At 39.8% G+C, this 19,976-nt stretch overlaps 1 protein-coding gene across 6 annotated transcripts in view; it reads left to right on the top strand.

Annotated features, from left to right (window-relative positions):
- Positions 1-19,976, top strand: part of kirrel3a (kirre like nephrin family adhesion molecule 3a) — a 568,693-nt gene that overhangs the window by 263,970 nt on the left and 284,747 nt on the right. For all 6 annotated transcript variants that reach the window (XM_043676910.1, XM_043676908.1, XM_043676912.1 and 3 more), the window contains exon 3: positions 19-168. In XM_043676910.1, the coding sequence (XP_043532845.1) occupies positions 19-168 (150 nt within the window). The remainder of the gene's footprint in view (positions 1-18; positions 169-19,976) is intronic.

The following is a 19,976-nucleotide window of genomic DNA, read 5'->3' as shown; positions in this document are numbered from 1 at the left end:
TCTTTTTCTCTCTTGCAGGTTTTCCACGTTATTCCATTGTGGGAGACCATGCAGCTGGCGAATACAGCCTTCGCATCGATAAAGCAGAACTTATTGATGATGCAGTGTACGAATGTCAGGCAACACACGCAGCCCTGCGATCCCAACCTGCTCGGCTGACAGTACTGAGTAAGTTGTGCATGTGTGCACTGTATATGCCTGCAGACTGCAGCATACTGGCAACATGTGGTTGTAAGGAGCCTGCTGTTCAGTCAGGATGAGTTCAAAGGCAGTATTGTGAATCTGAATTGAAGCTTAGTTCAAGATCCCTACTGTTACAGGACTTCAAAGTAATTGATTGCTCAGTTGCTTTGAGACCACTCTGAAAAAACCTGATAAGGCACTTTATAAACTTAAGTCTTTTTATATTATCCATATACTTGAGCCAAATTTATAAAATGAAGTTAACACACATTTTACGCATTCACATATCCGCGTCCAGAGACACACACATTTGCACACACATATATACGGCTGTTCCTGCTTTTACTAATTAAAGCCTGGGGCACCCGACTGAGCTTGAGTACATAGCTACAATAGTAAGTTGGGGCCCATATAAATTGCTGACAAATTGAAACATTTGTGCATATTTCCACAGAACGAATCATGAAGTTGAAAGACATTTTACTGCCCAATTCACACAATGTAGACTCCCAAATTATTTCCAAGCTAAGAAGTACATATTTGTGCTTACTTCTGTAAAACCACCACCTTACTTTCTGAATGTCTGTCCACTGCCCTAGCTCTGAGCCAGGAGCCCTGGGTTCAAGTCTCACCTACTCCAGAGGGGTGGAATAGTATCTCTGAATGGATTGCTTGAAAATATCTCCAGAAGGTCAGTGTAGACTCAGTGGCCTGATTGGTCTCTTTCTGCATTGTAGGGATACTGTTGTTTGCAACATCCACCAACAGTCACAGCTGAAACCTGCTATCCCTCGGCTATAAATGTCCGTGGGAAAAATTCCTGATGAAGGGCTTATGCCCGAAACGTCGATTCTTCTGCTCCAGTGATGCTGCCTGACTGGCTGTGCTTTTCCAGCATCACACTTTCGACTATAAATTTTTGACCCTCTGTCATGATTACATGCTCTCTTTTGATTCCATCATGGATTTTATTTTAATTATAGAATCCCTACAGTGTGGAAACAGGCCCTTAGGTCCAACAAGTCTACACTGACTCTCTGAAGAGCATCCCACCCAGATTCATTCCCTCTGCATCCCTGAACACTATTGGCAAATTAGCATGGCCAATTCACCTAATCTGCATATGTTTGGATTGTGGGAGGAAACCAGACCACCTGGAGGAAACCCATGCAGACACAGGGAAATGCGCAAACTCCACACAGACTGAGACTGGATTCGATCCCAGGTCCCTGGAGCTGTGAGACAGCAGTGCTAACCGCTGAGCCACCGTGCCACCACATTATGGCTGTTGCTGGCTTGGGCAGCAGTGTAAGAAGGTAGTGGTGAGTTGTTTCCTTGAAACATTGCAATGCATGTGGCATCAGTATGCCTACTGCTGTTTTAGGGAGGAAAGAGCTAACTGGAATTGTAAGGCAGCACTTTGGAAATTTGTGAAGGAAGGGAAACCAACTGTAATAACTGGCCCAAATCTTAGTTATGGTTAATGACATCCAGCACTCTGATCAAAGTGAAGTAATCAGCACTTTCCTTTTTATGTCCAGGGACTGTTTTAAGGAAAGCAGAGTCACAGTACATATCTACTTGTTTTCAGCCAAAATGATGCTGCCTGTACTATGCACCATAAATAACCCCAAGTGTCAACATAAGTATCAATGATTGGCACATGATCAAATACAAAAAGAAGTTAAAAAATGCTTTCTTGTCGCATTGAGCACTAAAGCTTTAAATAAAATGCTATTCACATTTTATTCCAAGAATGCAATTTTGAAGATTTTTCTTTTGTAGTTTTACAAATAATACTGTTTCATATGTTCTGCGAAATTTGCAAAATCATCTGCAAAATCCACTCCTATACATAAACACCCACACGCAGGACAAACCTAGCTTATTTGGAGCTTTGGATGCAGGAATTTATGAGCATGCTTCGAATATTGGTTAATGAAGGGAGCAAAACAGTGAATGAGAGTTTGTGAAGCCAGGGGCATCACAGTGCATGCTGGCTGGTAAACAGCACTAACATTGTCCAATAAGTTGTTTTGTGCAAAAGTAGCAGCAAAACTCAAAGTGTGAGACATTAATCACACAGTACAATTTAGTATATGTGAAGCCAACACACTTTAAAGATTTGTAATACTTGAATATAGCTGATATATTTTGTTAAAACTTATCTTGCACTCATTAGGATAATTCACAAAAAATACCAATTCAATTGCATTAGAGGAGAGTTCTTATTGGTTGGAATTGGCGTCCAATTAATAGAAGCATTGTCATAGAAATTGCACCTTTTAACAATGACTGGTAGTTAACTGCCAAGATTTATTTAAATTTTAAATAACTCAGGTTGACTATGATTGATCAAGACATTTCCCTGAGAAATGAACAGAGAATGGTTGTCACTTACTTTATTGCATGGAACTGGGACAATGGATGTGCATGTTCTTTGCAAATAATAGGGTCCTTGGTATTGACATATTAAGCTCTAAATCTGTGTAGATACACCACACCGTGAACCTAACTGACAATCTGAAATTGGCTCTCAGTGTGATTCTTTGTATATTCAGGATTATTTAGCCAACATTATCCAATTTCAGAATCACATCTAATGTGATCAGTTTTGTGAATGCAGGCTATTTGGGAACATTCTTGTATGCTGTATGAGAGGGAAAGATTGAGGCCTGCAGGTCACTGTGATATTATTAACCATTTGTTGAGTTCCTTCCTTCATTCTACCCTCGACTGTGGGAGATGGACTAGAAAGACCTGGAAAGGCAGGATTGAGATCTTGAAGACCTCGAGAGATGTTGATAGTTGTAATGATTCAATTGGTTCAGTAAGGCAGCCGTTCTCTGTCCATCCTGATGTGTAATTGATCCCAAGTCTCAATGAGGTGGTCTAATGAGTCACTGAACAATCTTTACAGAGGAACAACTCAGCATCATCTCAGGATAACTAAAAAATAATCATTTCTTTACTTTAATTACTTTATTTGCAATGGGATCTTGAGGTACGTAAAATGATTGCTTTGTTCACAAATTTAAAAACAGAGTGTTTTCTGATATTCTAAAATTCTGATTATGAGGTTCTTTCCAGTTGCCAGTTCTTTCTTTCTTATGAATATACTTAGGCTTCTGTCACTCGTGCTTAAAAACCATCTGAGTCAGCGCTCAGTGCAACTTTGTGGGAGTGAATAGTCCAATTTTAGTAATATTAGGCAATAGTATTTGTAAATTTTGCTGCTGTAAATCTGATCTGATTTTCTCATGAAGATCACTTCAGATTTACCTTCATGCTCCTCTTAGCCAGGGAGCTGGTGTTAGTTCACCCCAATCTGTGATGTTGGATTAAACTGCCTTAACAGGTTCTTTAAAATCTGATCAAAATGAATACAACAGAACACACATACTTTGATATAAAGCAAATTTACTAGCTTAAACTACTTTAGATATATTCAAATAAGTGAGTATGACATCTTATCATTCAGTTACAGCTGTCACTTGGAGCTCAAACTCACTTTCCATGGCACCATTTATGAACCAGGTCCAATGGTGAAGTCCAAAGATCTGTGGGAAGTCCCAAACTTAAAAATAGGCAGAATTTGATGGTGTGTGCTGAATTGCCCAATCTCTCACTTTTAATCCACTAAGTATTCTTCCCAACCATTCCTTTCTGCTCGGTTATTACAAATAAGTCCAGGTAACCTTGCAAAACAGCCTGTTCTCATGCCGAGCCAATTAATTGCTTCTTGCCATTTCCTATTAACTCTTTGTTAATGGGAGATATAACATCTCAGAATGCCAACGTGGCTCGCTTAAACCTTCTTTGGGGTTACTGTTGCAGTTGCACCCAGGAAAGCTGATGTTCTGTGGGTGCACACAATGCTCTAATTTTTTGCTCAGTTTAAACTTCATTGAGTTTATTTTGTGAATTACCTTTCCCAGTGTGGAGCTTCACACATTGAGGGCATTAGGGAAAGTACCCAGGAATGCTAGGGGTGAGGGTCAGCATGATTTTCCAGCATAGAACTGCAGCTGGAATTCAATGCCAGGGCTGAGTTGGAATCATGACTGTGAGAAGTCCATTCTAATTTAATCAAAATTTTATTATGTATCTCTGTGTTCTGCTGTTCCTGCTTACACATTTCACAGGAAACAGACAAAGCTGTGTGATTCTTCTTGCAGTGATTTCTTTTTCCCTTTCAAGAGATTATCTTCCCCTCTCTATAGGTGAGTCTAATCCTCTCAGCTCTTCATTCCTAATTAGTTTACCTCTCCTCATCTGGCTGCTTTCCAAACTGGCTCCCTTTTGGCTTTTTGTGAAGCTCTTTGTCCCTTTGCTTTCAACTAATCTGCCTGGCCACTGTCTCTGCAAGTTGCGTATCCATTTCATGTGAATTTTTTTTTCACTTCTTCTTTCACACTGACCTGAAAGTGAAGGATGAAGTAACTGGCAGTCCAATCCCACCAGGGAAAACATGGTGCCTGTCGGGAAGAGTGCATTGTGGGATAGCGCAGGTTGTGAACAGAAAATGCCGCTGTTGCATTCCATTCAAACATTGGATCGGAGGTTCGCCAGTTTGTTTACCTTTGTGACAAGAGTCTTTATTTGAAAGCAAACTTCCTTTAATGGTACTTTGCCCACCCAGAATGGCACACGGACTTTTTTATAATGTGAGCTGGGTAATCTGGAATATTCTGCCCAACAGGACAGTGGGAGCAGATTCAGCAGTAAGCTGCAAAGGGAATTGGATAAAAAAAAACTATACAAAGTTGTGAAACAGCCCAGATTGTTACACAAGTCAACTTTCCATCTATTGATTCCATCTAAACCTCAATGTTTCAGAAAGACAACCAACATCATCAAAGACCCCTCCTACCTTAGTTATAATTTCTTCCAACCTCTGTCATCAGGCGAAGACACAAAAGCTTTAAACACATGTACCAAAAGATTCAAGAACAGCTTTTTCCCCGCTAGACTTCTGAATAAACTTCTCAAATTTCAAATCTAATGTTGATCTTGCTTTTCGTGTAATGTCTTTGCAGCTGCAACTTTGTATTCCTCGCTCTGTTCTATGAGCTTTGTATGTTATAATCTGCCTGTACTGCTTGCAAAACAAAACATTTCACTATACTTGGGTACATGTGACAATAATAAATCAAATCAAATCAAAGGGAAAGAGAAAGATGCAGGGGTTTAAAGAAACAGCATTAAATGCAACTAATTGGATAACTCTATAAAAGAGCAAGCACACACAACAGACTGAATGGCCTCAGTCTACATGATCCTTGAAGTCCGCTTCACTGATGAAGCATCGACCTTCAATTCTTGTTTTTGCATGGTGGGGGACTTAGGGTTTCTATTCACAGAATTATATCAATCAAGGCGAATTCACCACTCATACCTGTGTGGGCTGTTATTGTATATTAGTCACAAATGTATAGAGTAACTCTGTTGGGAAGCTCCAAGACAGAAAGTTGTAGCACAGTATCCTATAACAGGATGTGAGGCTTCCATCAAGCTTCACACCTTGGTACAGTGCTGCATAATCAACAATACTGAACCCAAGGTCATATTGGTTTAAGCTGGTGGCAGAACTGGGGATAAACAATCCATTGGTATTTTGCAATAAGCAGGGTATTCTCTTCATGCCTTGACACCACAATTCCCCTTCACAAGCAGAGTGCATTATGTTCTCTAGTTGTGACAGATGTAGAAAATGGCATCTGCAATTCACTGAGCTTTGTTATATTCAAAAGGCATTTGCGACTTTTCTGAGAGATAGGCTCAAACTCTAGTCACTGAACAGGTTCCCTACCATAATTACCGGGGAATCAATGCTCTGTATTTATTCCTGCAACAGTCTTGAGCTTACACCTAAAAAAGATGGTGAATGAGACTAACTGGTCTGATTCATCTTGTAGACATTTGTTCTAATTAACCTGTTCAGAAATGTTATGATACACGTTTGGTGCAGGTGGGACTTGAACCCAGGCCTCCTGGTCCATAGAAAGAGACACGTTTGCTACACAGTAGGAGACCTTGTGATCCATTTTAGTGTTTCAGATTGGAGTGCTAGTCATACAAGATTGATAATTTCCAAATATTATTGATTTTTTTTTCACACCAAGCAAAGTTATCACCAGGCAGAAGGTTGCATCTGAAGATTATCCCTGATACTTAAGTTGATGTTGAGTTTCTGAAACACTCTCACTTATAGTCCACTTGTTTTTCAACTGTACAAAAGTATCTTTGTATAAAGTTGGAAATATCATGTGTCATATACGCGTAGTACCAGTTTATTCCAAGTGCCTAGATCCATACTCTAACAGTTATTTAGTTTCTCCCAGGCTGCTTTTGTCTCCCCCAGGTGCTTAGAATCACAGAATCCCTAACGTGTGGAAGCATGCCATTCAGCCCATCAAGTCCATGCTGACCCACCGAAAAGCATCCCACACAGACCCACCCCACTACCATATCCATATGACCTGCATTTCCCATGGCCAATCCAGCTGCCCTGAACATCTATGGACACAATGGGCAATTTAGCATGGCTAATCCACCTAATTCAGTGTGGGAGAAAACTTGAGCACCTGGAGAAAACCCACACAGGCATGAGGAGAATGTGGAAATTCCACACAGACAGTCGCCCAGGGCTGGAATCAAACCGGGTTCCTGGTGCTGTGAAGGAGCAGTGCTAACCATTGAGCGACTGTGGTTGTGACCCTCAGGCAGTCCTCACTACTACTTCCTGCCATTAAGGCCACCGTTATCTTCCTCGAGATTTTGTTTTTGTTTATTTTAAATTTTCCAGCTTAAATGGAACACTACCAGACATCTGTCTCACCCAACACATCAATCAATTGAATTAGGCCTGAAGACAGTGGAACCTATGACTGCTCGATTATATGTCAGTTACAAATATTATTGCATTTGCCTCATAAAAGGCCAGGTCTCTTTTTGATGAGAATTGTTGCTTGTGGGCTCCATGTTAGATTGCATCATTACTAATAGAGTCAGTGAGTTACACAACAGGGAAATAGACCCTTCAGCCCAACTCGTCCATGCTGACCAAGTTTCCCAATCTAAACTAGTCCCACATGCATAGAGGCAGAGCAGACCTGGTCCTAATGTAGGTGAAACAGGCAAAACAGAGATGGCATGAACTTTGGTTCTACTATCAACCTATAATAATGTATTGAAATTGGTTCAATCACTCAAGTTAACTCAGTTGCATCCCCAAGTTCTTGGCAATATCTTTAGTGGGTGGAATAATCCCCAAGCCAGAGGTGTTTCTACAACAGAAACCAGTGGGATCATTAATTTGGGATGGGTTGGGCCCATAATGGAGGATTACAGTCACTGGGACTGCAGCTTCTCTGGGCCTGCGTGCTGGGGCCTAGGGTGGGGCCACATTGCTGAGGCTGATAATGGAGGATTCTGAGCTTGGGTCAGGTGCTAGGGACCTGAACCCGAAGCAGCACTATGTCCCATAATTTCAGTCGCGGGCCCGGTGGGAGGGAGGGTGACCTTCAATAGGATATATAAAGAGTAAACTGCAATTCAGGAGCCCGTGACTGTAGACTGGGCAACTGCCAGACAATCTGGGGCGGTTAGAATTCTCTAATTGAGTTCTGACAAAGCATTTAACTCTCCACAGCCATTTGCTTAAATTGGGTTAGAGACAAAAAAACTGCAGATGTTAGAATTCAAGGCCAACAAGCAGGAGGCTGGAAGAACACAGCAAGCCAGGCAGCATCAGGAGATGGAGTAGTCAATGTTTAGGGTGTAATACTTCTTCAGGACTGGGGGTGGGTGTAAGAGGAGCTGCAGATAAAGGGGAGGGTGAGGGGGTGGTGAGGTAGGGATAGATGAATACAGATAGTGGGGACGACCTGGTTGGTAGACGGGAAGAATGAATCTGTTGGTAGCTGGAAGAAAGGGTTGGTCAGAAGAATGGGAGGGGGGCAAGAGCTGGGAAAGGAGTCGAGGGATGGGTTATTTGAAATTGGAAAACTCAGTGTTGAGTCCTCTGGGCTGTAGGTGCCCAAATGGAAGATGAGGTGTTGTTCTTCCAGTTTGCAGACTGATTCGCTGTGACAATGGAGGAGGCAGAGGATGGTCATGTTGGAAAGGGGGTGGAAAGGGGAATTAAAATGGTGGTGACTGGGAGGTCAGGTCCAACTGTCCTTATAACTCAAACCCTCCAGTCACAGTAACATTCTTATAAATCTTTTCTGCATTGTCTCCATTTTAATAATTCCTTCCTTTGCAGAGCAACCAGAATGCTCCACTTGAGATTCTCCCATCTTTTCTGTTCTAGATCCACTATTGAAAACACCTGGTCCCTCCTCCCTCATAAATTTATCCAACTTCCCATTAAATGCCTATGAACAATTCACGGTAATCACCCACTGTGATAGCAGATTCCATTTGTTCTTTATGTAAATAAGGTTCCATTTGGATTTCTTGGTGATTGTCTTATAACATTATGCTTTACAGAAGTTTTCTCTCCCATGAAAATGAACATCTCTACCCTTTAATATCTGAGCATGCATCTCATCAGCTCCAAATGACTTACCAGTATTTAGCCTCATCGTTTCCCTAGCATATTTTCTCAAGTGATAGTTATTGTATTTATTTCCTTTGCTTTTGCCCTTGAATATTTAATAATTTTTAGAATGCTATTAGTGTGTTCTGCTGCTGCAAAGTAGCAAAGTATTCATTCAACTTCTGGGTCATTTCCTAATTCTCCAGTCTTCTTTACCCCAACATCATTCACTACTAGGCCTAACTTCACTTTGGCTTCTCTACTCCTTTTCATATAGTTAAAGAAGCTCTTCATGTCTGTTTTTATTATTTTCAAGTTTACCCTCAAAGTTTTTGTTATCTCAGTTTTTTGGATACCTTTTATTAGTTTTTAAACTTCCACATTCTTTAATTTTATTCATTAGTCTATCATGGGAAGTTTATTGAAGTTCTGTTCAAAATACAGATATTGCATTACCATTGCGTATTCTGTCAGTAATGTCCTAAAAAATTCAGTAAGATTGGTCAAGCAAGATTTTCTCCATTGAAGTCCAGGCTGAGTAATCTTACGTTTCTTATTTCTAAAGATTCTTCTATTCTATCCTTTAATTTGGATTCCATTACTTTTCCATTGCTGGTGTTAAGCTGACTGGTCTATAACTCCCTGGGCAGGTACTGTTCCCCTTGTTAAATATAATAAATATTTTACCTATCTGCCAGTTCTCTGGCACTGCATTTTTTTTCTAACAAATTGTAGAAGATGAGTCATGAAGTCTTTGCTATCTCTTCCCTAAATACTTTTAAAATTCAATCCAAGTGGGCCAGGAGATTTGTCCTCTCTGTGTTTGTTCAGTTTATTCAATACATCCTTTTCAAAAAATGTAAATGTACTTATTCCTTACTTTATCATTCACTGTCAGTCAATCTGTTCTACTTTTGTGGTAAATTTGGAAGCAAAATAATTATTAATGTTTCTTCCTTTTCTCTATCATTGCTGGTGGCATTATCCTGTCTATCCCCTTATTGTCCTATTTCCACGCAGCATTCATTTTTATATTGAGCTGGCTATAAAATATTTTTTATATTCCTAGATAATTTAATAGCTCTTCTATTGTCTTCCTAATTATATTTTTCCTTGACTTCTCTCCTAACCTCTTGATATTCTCTTTTATCTGTCTACATACATAATGTCAGTATTTTTTCTCCCCCCTCAATTGTTTCCCCATGTCTTTATTCATCTATAGACTTTCCACCAGTGTTTAGATTGCTCTTTCCTTTGTAGAGTATAATTTCTGTGCACTCTGTTGAACACTATTTTAAATGCTGCCCGGTATTGTTCTACATCACTGTCTGCTGATGTGTATGCCTATTCTAATGCCACAATTATGGTTAAAACCTCTCAAATGCTTCTTCAAACTATTGACATTTTTTGTCATAATTATGTCTTACTTTATCATTATCTTAAAGTGCATTATATTGTGGTGGCATGATGGCTAGCACTGCTGCCTTACAGCACCAGAGACTCTCAGGTGACTGTGTGGAGCTTGCACATCCTCCTGAGTCTGCATGAGTTTCGCTGAGTACTCCTATTTCTTCCCACAGTTCAAAGATGTGCAAGTTAGGTGGACTGGCCATGTTAAATTACCCATAGTGTTCAGGGATATGTCGGTTAGGTGCATTAGTCATGGAAGTGCCGGGTTACAGGGATAGTGTAGGGAGATGGGTCTGGGTGGGATGCTTTTCGCAGGATCGGTATGAATTTGTTGTTTTCACACTGTAGGAATTCTATGGAAAATAACCTCTAGGGAAAATTATGATCACCATTGTTTAGAGCTTTCTTTGCGTTCACTTTTCCTAGCTAACCTGGAGTGTTATGGAATGATCTTCCAACTCATGTTAATTTCCTCATTTGGATTTCTTTTTTCGACCTTCCCTTTGTAGCTACACAGGTTAATGCCTTTCTCCAGCTCCTTTTCACAGGACTTACACAGCAGGCTCTGCCTTCAAGGTTATTGTTTGTCTGCCACTCTCCTCTTTACAGAGTCCATCTTTAACCTGCTCATCCGCTCTAATTCAGCCTTATCACTAACTTCCTCTTCCTGCAAGATTGTGGAACCTCCAGCTGTGTGTTCATCTCTCCCAAATCTCCCCTGCTCCCACCACAGAAACTGTCTAAAATCACAGACAGTGCCTTTTGTGAGTGTAACTGCATGTGTTATCCCTCTTTGTACTGTGTGATCTTTCAGTGACATTTAGCACTGTTGACCATGCTAATCACACGATTCATCGACTCATCCAGCACAGAAGGTGGCCATTGTACCTGCGCCAACTCTGCAAAAGCTGTCCAATTTCCTTTTGAAAGTTATTATTAAATCGGTTTCTACTAACCTTTCAGGCAAAGCACCATAAATCATAACAGTTTGCAGCATGAACAAAATTCTCGGTCTCCCTCCTGTAACGAGTAACAACTAAAAAGCAGATTATGGGGTCATTTTATTGCTGTTTATGGGATCTTACTGTCCATATTTTGCCTGCCTTGCTTCCTAGAACAATAACTGCGTTTAAGGTATTTCATCGGCTGCTGAATACTTTAGGACTCCCATTGTCATGTCACTCACTGTAGTAAAGTAATTAAACTTTGGGCTTTGGAGTTGTCTCAACCAGTATCCAGCCAGCTTATTGTGCCAGTATTTAATTAAATACAGTGCCATCCATTGTACAGCAAAGCTGGAGCTATGGTCAAATTTCATCATTAACAGATACAAGTTGCTGTTCCTTGTGGAAACTGCCAACCATTCCATTATAAGAGCAATTACTGCAGAAGCTGGAATCTGTACTAAAAACAAGAAAATGCTGGAGATCACAATGGGTCAGGCAGCATCCATGGAGAGAGAGCAAGTTAATGCTTCGAGTCGAGATGACTCTTCATGACCCACTGCCTGACACAGTGATCTCCAGCATTTTTTTGTTTTCAGCATCCATTTCATTATGCTTTGAATTGTTGAGTTGAATCCCTAGTTACTTGGACAATGTTCCCAAATAGGCTGGGCAACAAATACTAGCCTAGCCAGTGACACTCATCCCATGACTGTGTAACAAAATTGCCATTGGCTCTCAGGGATTGTCCTTGAGTCAATTTGGACTATTGTCCCATACTAAACTGCATTCCTCAAAAAGAAGCTCAGTATTTGAGCATTCGTCTGGTGATTTCTAGTCATTTATTTCATTGCTGTTTGTGCAGATTTTCTGTTTGCAAATTAGCGGCCATATTTCCTTTTTTATAACAGTGATTGCATTTCAAATGTGTTTTGTTGGCTCTAAAGGTTTTTGGGAAGTGTTGATGATGTAAAAGGTGCAAAATAAAAGCAAGTGCTTTCGTCTTAAAATCTGGTGGTTATCTGCCCAGTGTTCAGTAGTTAAAATTAGGAATTCATTAAAGCGAGCATACAAGCTATGCAGATCAATAGCAACCTTTGTTTTACATAGAGCCACCCTATCAGAATACTAAATCTAGATCTGGTGCAATGATATACATTATTATCCTCCATAATGTTTAGTTGTCTTAGAAGTACTACCGCATCTTATCTTGTTGAAGCATACAAAATTCTAATGGAATTCATTATAATATATATGCAAAAAGAGTGTTCCCTAACTGGGGTTTCTAGAATCTGAGAACAAAGTAAAAGATAAAGATATTTAGGACTGAGATAAGGTAAAATTTCTTCTGAGAGTGCTGAATCTTTGGAATTGTGTTGAAGGCTCTTTATATATTATTATTGCTTGAGAGCTCAGGTTCTAAATTGGAAAAACATTGTGATGCTTCAAGTTTAGATTATATTTTTATTTTGTGTGTGTAAAAGAGGAAGGCATTGCTTTTAGTTTTGTATTAGATTTGTTCTGTGAATGGTACTGGGATGTCTGAATATGTTCTGTCTCCATGCATTGTAATGAGTTATTTAAATCCCAGTGATAAACAATTCAGCGCATTCGAAAATAAAGGATGAGAGGAAAAAAGATTGCTGGGCCTAAACCTAGAAATATAGACAAAATGACCAGGAGTAGACCACTTGGCCCTTTGAGCCAATTCCACCATGCTGTATGACCATGGCTGGCCATCCAACTCAATATCCTGTTCCTGTTTTCTCCACACTCCTTTTGATCCCTTTAGCTCTAAGAACTATATTTAACTTCTTCTTAAGATGTTCATTTTTTTGTCCTCAACCACTTTCTATGGCAGAGAATTCCACAGGCTTTCCACTCTCTGGGTGAAGAAATTTCTCTTCCTCTTTGTCCTAAGTTGACTATCCCATTTCCTTAGGTTGTAATTCCTGATTCTGGACTTCCCGGTCAATGGGAATATCCTTTCTGTCTTTATCCTATCTCGTGCTAATGCTGGAATTTTAAAGGTTTCTATGAGATTTCACTTCCAGCGACACACATACAGCAATACAGCAAGTCAAAACAAGTCAAATAAAGTCAGTCAGTGTATGGGTTCATTCAGCGAGAAGGAATACCTAAACTTTGATGAAAAGGAAACTAATTACCACTGTGCCACTGAACAAGGAGCTTTAGCATAGATGCAGAGACAAACCTCACTGAAGTTTGAATATCTGTAAGATTATTGATAACCAAAATGGTTGGATGTTTCTTTCTGATATTTGCAATGAGACCATTTCAAATAGTTGTTACACAGTTAACATAGTTTTTTCTCTTTTGTCTCATAAACTTATATGTTCTTTTGTTCATGGTTCACTTTTTTCTTTTATATAATAAACATTTATGTCCTTTTGTTTAAAGAACATTGGCAGCCTCTTGTGAATATGTTCAATGACTGACCACCTTGGTTAACAACAAGCAAAAAGAAAAGTTAAAGTCTATCAAGCCAGGTCTTACAGAAAACCAACTTGTATTACCAACTTATATCTGGGACTATAACAGAATTCTCTACCACAGAAGAATATGAACACGCAGTCATGGAGTATACTCAAGAATGAGGTTGAGTTTTTTTATATGTATAAAATGTCAAGGGTTATGATGATGTTGAGAGATATGGCATTGAAGTAGAGGATCAGCCACAATCTTATTGAATGGTGGATATGTTTGATAAGCTGAGTGACCAACTATTAATCCCAGTTTGTATGGTGCTATGGTACCCAAGTTTGGGTGATGTATTATGATATATTTTTAAAAATAAGAATATTATTATGATAGCACCCTTTGCCAGACAGTTTATTGTGGAGTGCAATTAATGGTCATTATAAGAATCAAAATCATTGTCATATCAATTGCTTTTATTGATTCATGGAATTAAACAGACTTGACTGATTGGGTTGCTCTTGAATAAGATGGTAAATCTTGAATTTTAATGCCCTTCATGAAGTAAATTGTGGCTATAAGCCCTCCACAAGAATACATGCTGCTTACAACCAGTTTCAAGTGCCCATTAATTTGAGAGCAGCCTAGTGCCTCTGAAGAGTACTGGCTGAGAGGCAGAGATAGCTCATGTATCTCAATCATGTTGAATAGGAGTGTCTGGTCTGCTGGTTCAAGTGATTGAGATGCTGCCTGTGAGCTGGAGGGATGTAATGATCACGGCTGCTAACTGGGGTTTGTCTGATCCCAAAACCCAGGTAAAACTTCTGGAATCGTATACAGCTATTGCATGTAGTCATTGCAAATATGTGGTCTGTGGTTCACTAAGGTTAAAATATGACACAGAATGTTTCTCCTCTTGCCTCCAGTCAGCTAAGCAGAGCTAATCGAAAAGCACTGATCATGAAATTTTCTTTCAGCAATGTTATCTGATTTTTAAAATTAACCTGAGTTACTGTATGCTGTTGGAAGTAGAGCCAGCATGTCCCTGACTGATAAAGAAAGCAAGAATTTATATTTCTGCAGTCTTTCACAAACTTAAGATGGCTCAAAGCACTTTACAGCAAATAAAATACTGGTTATTGAAATATACTCACTGTTTTAACATGTAGGAAGCCAATTTGTCCACAAACAAGCTCCCACAAGACTAAACTTGATAACGAACTGATAATATGTTCTTTTTCAGCAATGACAATTGATGATGGCAGCTCTATGAAGGATTCTAAGGGACTATAATCTGTGAGAAATTTAAATAAGGATTCATTAAGAAAAGCCAGCACAGATTTGTTCAAAGCAAATTGAGTTTAACCTAACTTGATTGTGCGTTTTTATGAGATAACAGAATGGGTTGATGAGGATAATGCAACTAATGGGGAGAACGTGGGAGCAAAAGGCATTTCATAAAGAGTAACATAATACATTCGGCAGCAAGGTTTCAGCCCGTGCAATAAAAAGGACAGTCGCAGCATGACTGAGTGACAGGCAACCATGAGTAATGATGAATATTTGCTTTTTGAAATGGATGGAGGTATTTTATGATCAAAAAAACCATCAGAAATAGGTGCAGAGTAGGCCATTCAGCCCATCGAGTATGCTCCACCATTCAATGAGATCATGCCTGATCTGTTAATCCTTAACTTCACTTTCCTGCCTTTTCCTGAGAACCTTTGATTCCTTGACTGATTTCAAATGTTTATCTCAGCCTTGAACATACATTGCAGTGCTCTGCAGTAAAGAATCCACAGATTCACAAATTGCTCTTCATCTCTATCTTAAATGGGTGACTCCTTATTCTGAAATGACACTCTCTGGTCCTAAACTCTCTCACACAAGGGAACCAACCTACCTTGTTATGTGCTCTAAGAATCTTGTCTGCTTCAAGAATGTTACCTTTCAATCTTCTAACCTTCAACAAAATTACAGCCCGAACCTACTCAGTCTCTCCTCATAAGACATTCCCCCTATATTTGGGATCAATTTAGTGAATCTTATCTGGATAGAACATAGAACATAGAACAATACAGCACAGAACAGGCCCTTCGGCCCACAATGTTGTGCCGAACATTTGTCCTAGCTTAAGCACCCATCCATGTACCTATCCAATTGCCGCAAAAAGGTCACCAAAGATTCTGACTCTACCACTCCCACAGGCAGCGCATTCCATGCCCCCACCACTCTCTGGGTAAAGAACCCACCCCTGACATCTCCCCTATACCTTCCACCTTTCACCTTAAATTTATGTCCCCTTGTAACACTCTGTTGTACCCGGGGAAAAAGTTTCTGACTGTCTACTCTATCTATTCCTCTGATCATCTTATAAACCTCTATCAAGTCACCCCTCATCCTTCGCCGTTCCAACGAGAAAAGGCCGAGAACTCTCAACCTATCCTCGTATGACTTCCTCTCCATTCCAGGCAACATCCTGGTAAATGTTCTCTGCACCCTCTCCAAAGCTTCCACATCTTTCCTAAAGTGAGGCGACCAGAACTGCACACAGTACTCCGACTGTGGCCTAACCAAAGTCCTGTACAGCTGCAACATCACTTCACACTTGGCAGGGTTGAACTCCATCTGCCACTCCTCAGCCCAGCTCTGCATCATATCTAAGTCCCTCTGCAGCCGACAACAGCCCTCCTCACTGTCCACAACTCCACCTATCTTCGTATCATCTGCAAATTTACTGTCCCACCCTTCGACTCCCTCATCTAAGTCATTAATAAAAATTACAAACAGCAGAGGACCCAGAACTGATCCCTGCGGAGCTCCACTTGTAACTGGGCTCCAGGCTGAATATTTACCATCTACCACCACTCTCTGCCTTCGACCGGTTAGCCAGTTTTCTATCCAATTGGCCAAATTTCCCTCTATCCCATGCCTCCTGACTTTCCGCATAAGCCTACCATGGGGAACCTTATCAAATGCCTTACTAAAATCCATGTATACTACATCCACTGCTCTACCCTCATCCACATGCTTCGTCATCTCCTCAAAGAATTCAATAAGACTTGTAAGGCAAGAACTACCCTTCACAAATCTGTGCTGGCTGTCCCTAATCAAGCAGTGTCTTTCCAGATACTCATAAATCCTATCCCTCAGTACCCTTTCCATTACTTTGCCTACCACCGAAGTAAGACTAACTGGCCTGTAATTCCCGGGGTTATCCCTATTCCCTTTTTTGAACAGGGGCACAACATTCGCCACTCTCCAGTCCCCTGGTACCACCCCCGTTGACAGTGAATAGCTGCCAATGCCAGTATTTCTTTCCCAAGATAACTGGCTCAGAACTGTTCATAGTAATTATGTCTATTGCCTGGCTAGTGCCTTTCATAGTTCTAGCAAGACGTCCCTATTTTCATCTTACATTCTCTTTGAAATAAGCATGTTCCATTTGCTTTCTGTATTACCCACTGAACTTAAATGTTAGCTTTATTTTTGTAATTTATGCACCAAGACTCCTGAATCTGCAGCCTTTCCGCATTTAAATAATATTAAGCTCCTCCATTCTTCCTGCCAAATAGAATAATCTCCTACTTTTCCACATTATATTCCATCTGCCAAATTTCTTCCTACTTGCTTAACCTGTCTATATCCCTCTGGAGACCCTTTGTGTCATCTTCAGCATTGGCCTTCCTGCCTATTTTTGCGTCATCCATAAACTTGACAATAGTACATTCACTTTCCTCATCCAAGTCATTAATATATCTGACAAATAATTGCAGTCCCAGCACTAATCCCTGTGGCATACCACTCAGTACAGATTGCCATCCTGAAAATGCTCAGTTTGTCCCAACTCCCTGCAATCTATTAGTTAGCCAATTTTCCACTAATGCTAATACAATATGTCCAATATCATGGGCTCTTATTTTATTAGGAACTCAATGCATGGTACCTTATCCAACTCCTTCTGAAAATTCCATTAAATTTCACTCATGGCTTCCCCTTTATGTTATATATGGTCCGCCAGGAGTCAATACTAAGACTTCTACTTTTCTTGATACATATTAAGCTTGGATAAGTCAGACATGTGATTTCAAAATTTGCAGTTTGATTTAAAGCATTTGGTATTGCTTTGTGAATTGCGTGGATGGTAATAGACTTCAAGAGGATAGAGACAGGCTGGTGGGATCGGGCAGACACACAGCAAATGAAACTTGAGAAATGTGATGTGAAACACCTTGATAGGAAGAATGAGGAGAGGTGATGTAAAATAAAGCACACTGGTTTATACACAGTACAGGAACAGAGAGACCTGAGGGTCTGTAAGCATGGATTGTTGAAGGTGTCATTCAGTTGAAAAAGTGATTAAAATGAAAACTGGGTTCTATGGCTACAAAAATAGAGGAATAGATTACAAAAGTAAGCAAGTTATGTTGAACATTCCTGAAACTTTACCGTGATCTCAAGTTAACAAGGTGGATAACCTCACATTTCTCCAGAGTATACTTCACCTGCCATGCATTTACCCACTCACACAACCTGTCCAAATCACAATGCACCGTATCTGCATCCTCCTCATAGCTCACCCTTCCACCCAAGCTTTGCATAATCTGCAAATTTTAAGATATTAAAGTTAGTTTTCTTATCTAAATCGTTTAAATATATTTTGAATTGCTGGGCTCTGACGACCAAGCTCTGCTGTACCAAAACTAGTCACTGCCTGCCATTTGAAAAAAGACCCATTAATTCTCTCTCTTTGTCTCCTGAATGCTAACCAATTTTCTATCCATTTCAAGACACTACCCTCAAACCCATGCACTTTAATTATATACATTATTCACTTCTATGAGACTTTGATGAAAGCTTTCTGAAAATCTAAATAAACCACGTCCACCTGCTCCCCCAATCAACTCTACTAGCTACATCCTTGATTAATTCTAGTAGATTTGTCAAGCATGATTTCCCTTTTGTATATTCATGCTGATTGTGTCTGATTCTACAACAGTTTTCTAAGTGTTCTGTTATAAAATTCTTGATAGTGGACTCCAGTATCTTCCCCATTCCCGATGTCAGGCTCATTGGTCTATAATTCCATTTTTTCTCAATTTCCCTTTTTAGGTAGTGGGTTTGTATTAGCTATTCTCCAATCTATGGGAAGTATTCCACAGTCTAAAGAGTATCAGATGATGACCACCAACTTATTCACTATTTCTAGGGCACTTCCTTCAGTATTCTGGGACATATCTTATTAGGCCCTGGGGATTTATTAACCTTCAATGGATGATTAAATATATTGAGGTTCTAGTCAAGAATAAAAAAGAATCATATATTAGATACAGATAACTGGGTTCAAATTAATCTCTTGAATAAAGAGTATAAAGATTGTCGGGGTATTCTTCAAATGGAGGTGAGGAAGGCAAAGCAAGGATATGAGATTGCCTAGGGAAATCGATTGAGGATAACCCAAGGAGTACAAGTACGTTAAGAGCAAAAGAACAACTAGCAAGAGAGTAGGCCCCCTGAAAGATCAAAGAGCTCATCTTTGTGTTGAACCTCAGGAGATGGAAGAGACAACAAATGAATATTTTGTATCAGTTTTTACTGTGGAAAAAGAAATGGAGGCTAGAGAACTCAGAAAAATAAATATTGATGTTTTAAAAATAGCTCAGATTACAGAAGACGAAGTGCTGGAGGTCTTCGAAATGATAAAGGTGAATAAATCTCTGGGACCTGATCTAATGTATCCCAGGGCACTTGTGGGAAGTTAGAGAGGAAACTGTGGGCCCTCTTGTCGAAATATTTGCATCATCTATAACTACGAGTGAGCTGCCAGATGACTGGAACATGGCTAACGTGGTGCCTTTGTTTTAGAAAGGATGTAAAGAGAAGCATGGAAAGTATAGACTGTGAGTCTGACATCAGTGGTGGGTAAATTGTTGAATGCATTTCTGAAAGATAGGATTTATATGCATTCAGAGAGGCAAGGATTGATTAGGGGTAGTCAGAATGGTTTTGAGAGAGGGACATTATGTCTCACAAATTTGATTGAATTTTTAAGGAAGTAACCAAGAAGATTGATAATGCAGAACAATAGACATTGTTTACTTGGACTTTAGTAAAGTCTAAGACAAAGTTCTGGGAAAGTAGGCTAATTCATAAAGTTAGATCACTTGGGATTCAAAGTGATCTTGCCAATTGGATACAAAATTGGCTTAACAGCAGGAGATAGAGAATGGTGGTAGAGGGTTGTTTTTCATACTGGAGGCTTGTGACCAGCAGTGTTCCACAGGGATCAGTCCTAGGTCCACTTCTGTTTATCATTTACATAAATGATTTAGATGAAAATATAGAAGGCAGGTTAGTGAGCTTGCAGATGACATCAAAAGGTGGTATAGTGGACACTGAAGAACGTTATCTAAGATTACAAAGAGATCTTGATCAATTGGGTCAATGGCTGAGGA

The sequence above is a fragment of the Chiloscyllium plagiosum genome, chromosome 35, assembly GCF_004010195.1.
Source record: "Chiloscyllium plagiosum isolate BGI_BamShark_2017 chromosome 35, ASM401019v2, whole genome shotgun sequence".
NCBI lineage: Eukaryota > Metazoa > Chordata > Chondrichthyes > Orectolobiformes > Hemiscylliidae > Chiloscyllium > Chiloscyllium plagiosum.
Note: the sequence above shows the minus strand (reverse complement) of the source record. Positions and strands in the feature narration are given on the sequence as shown.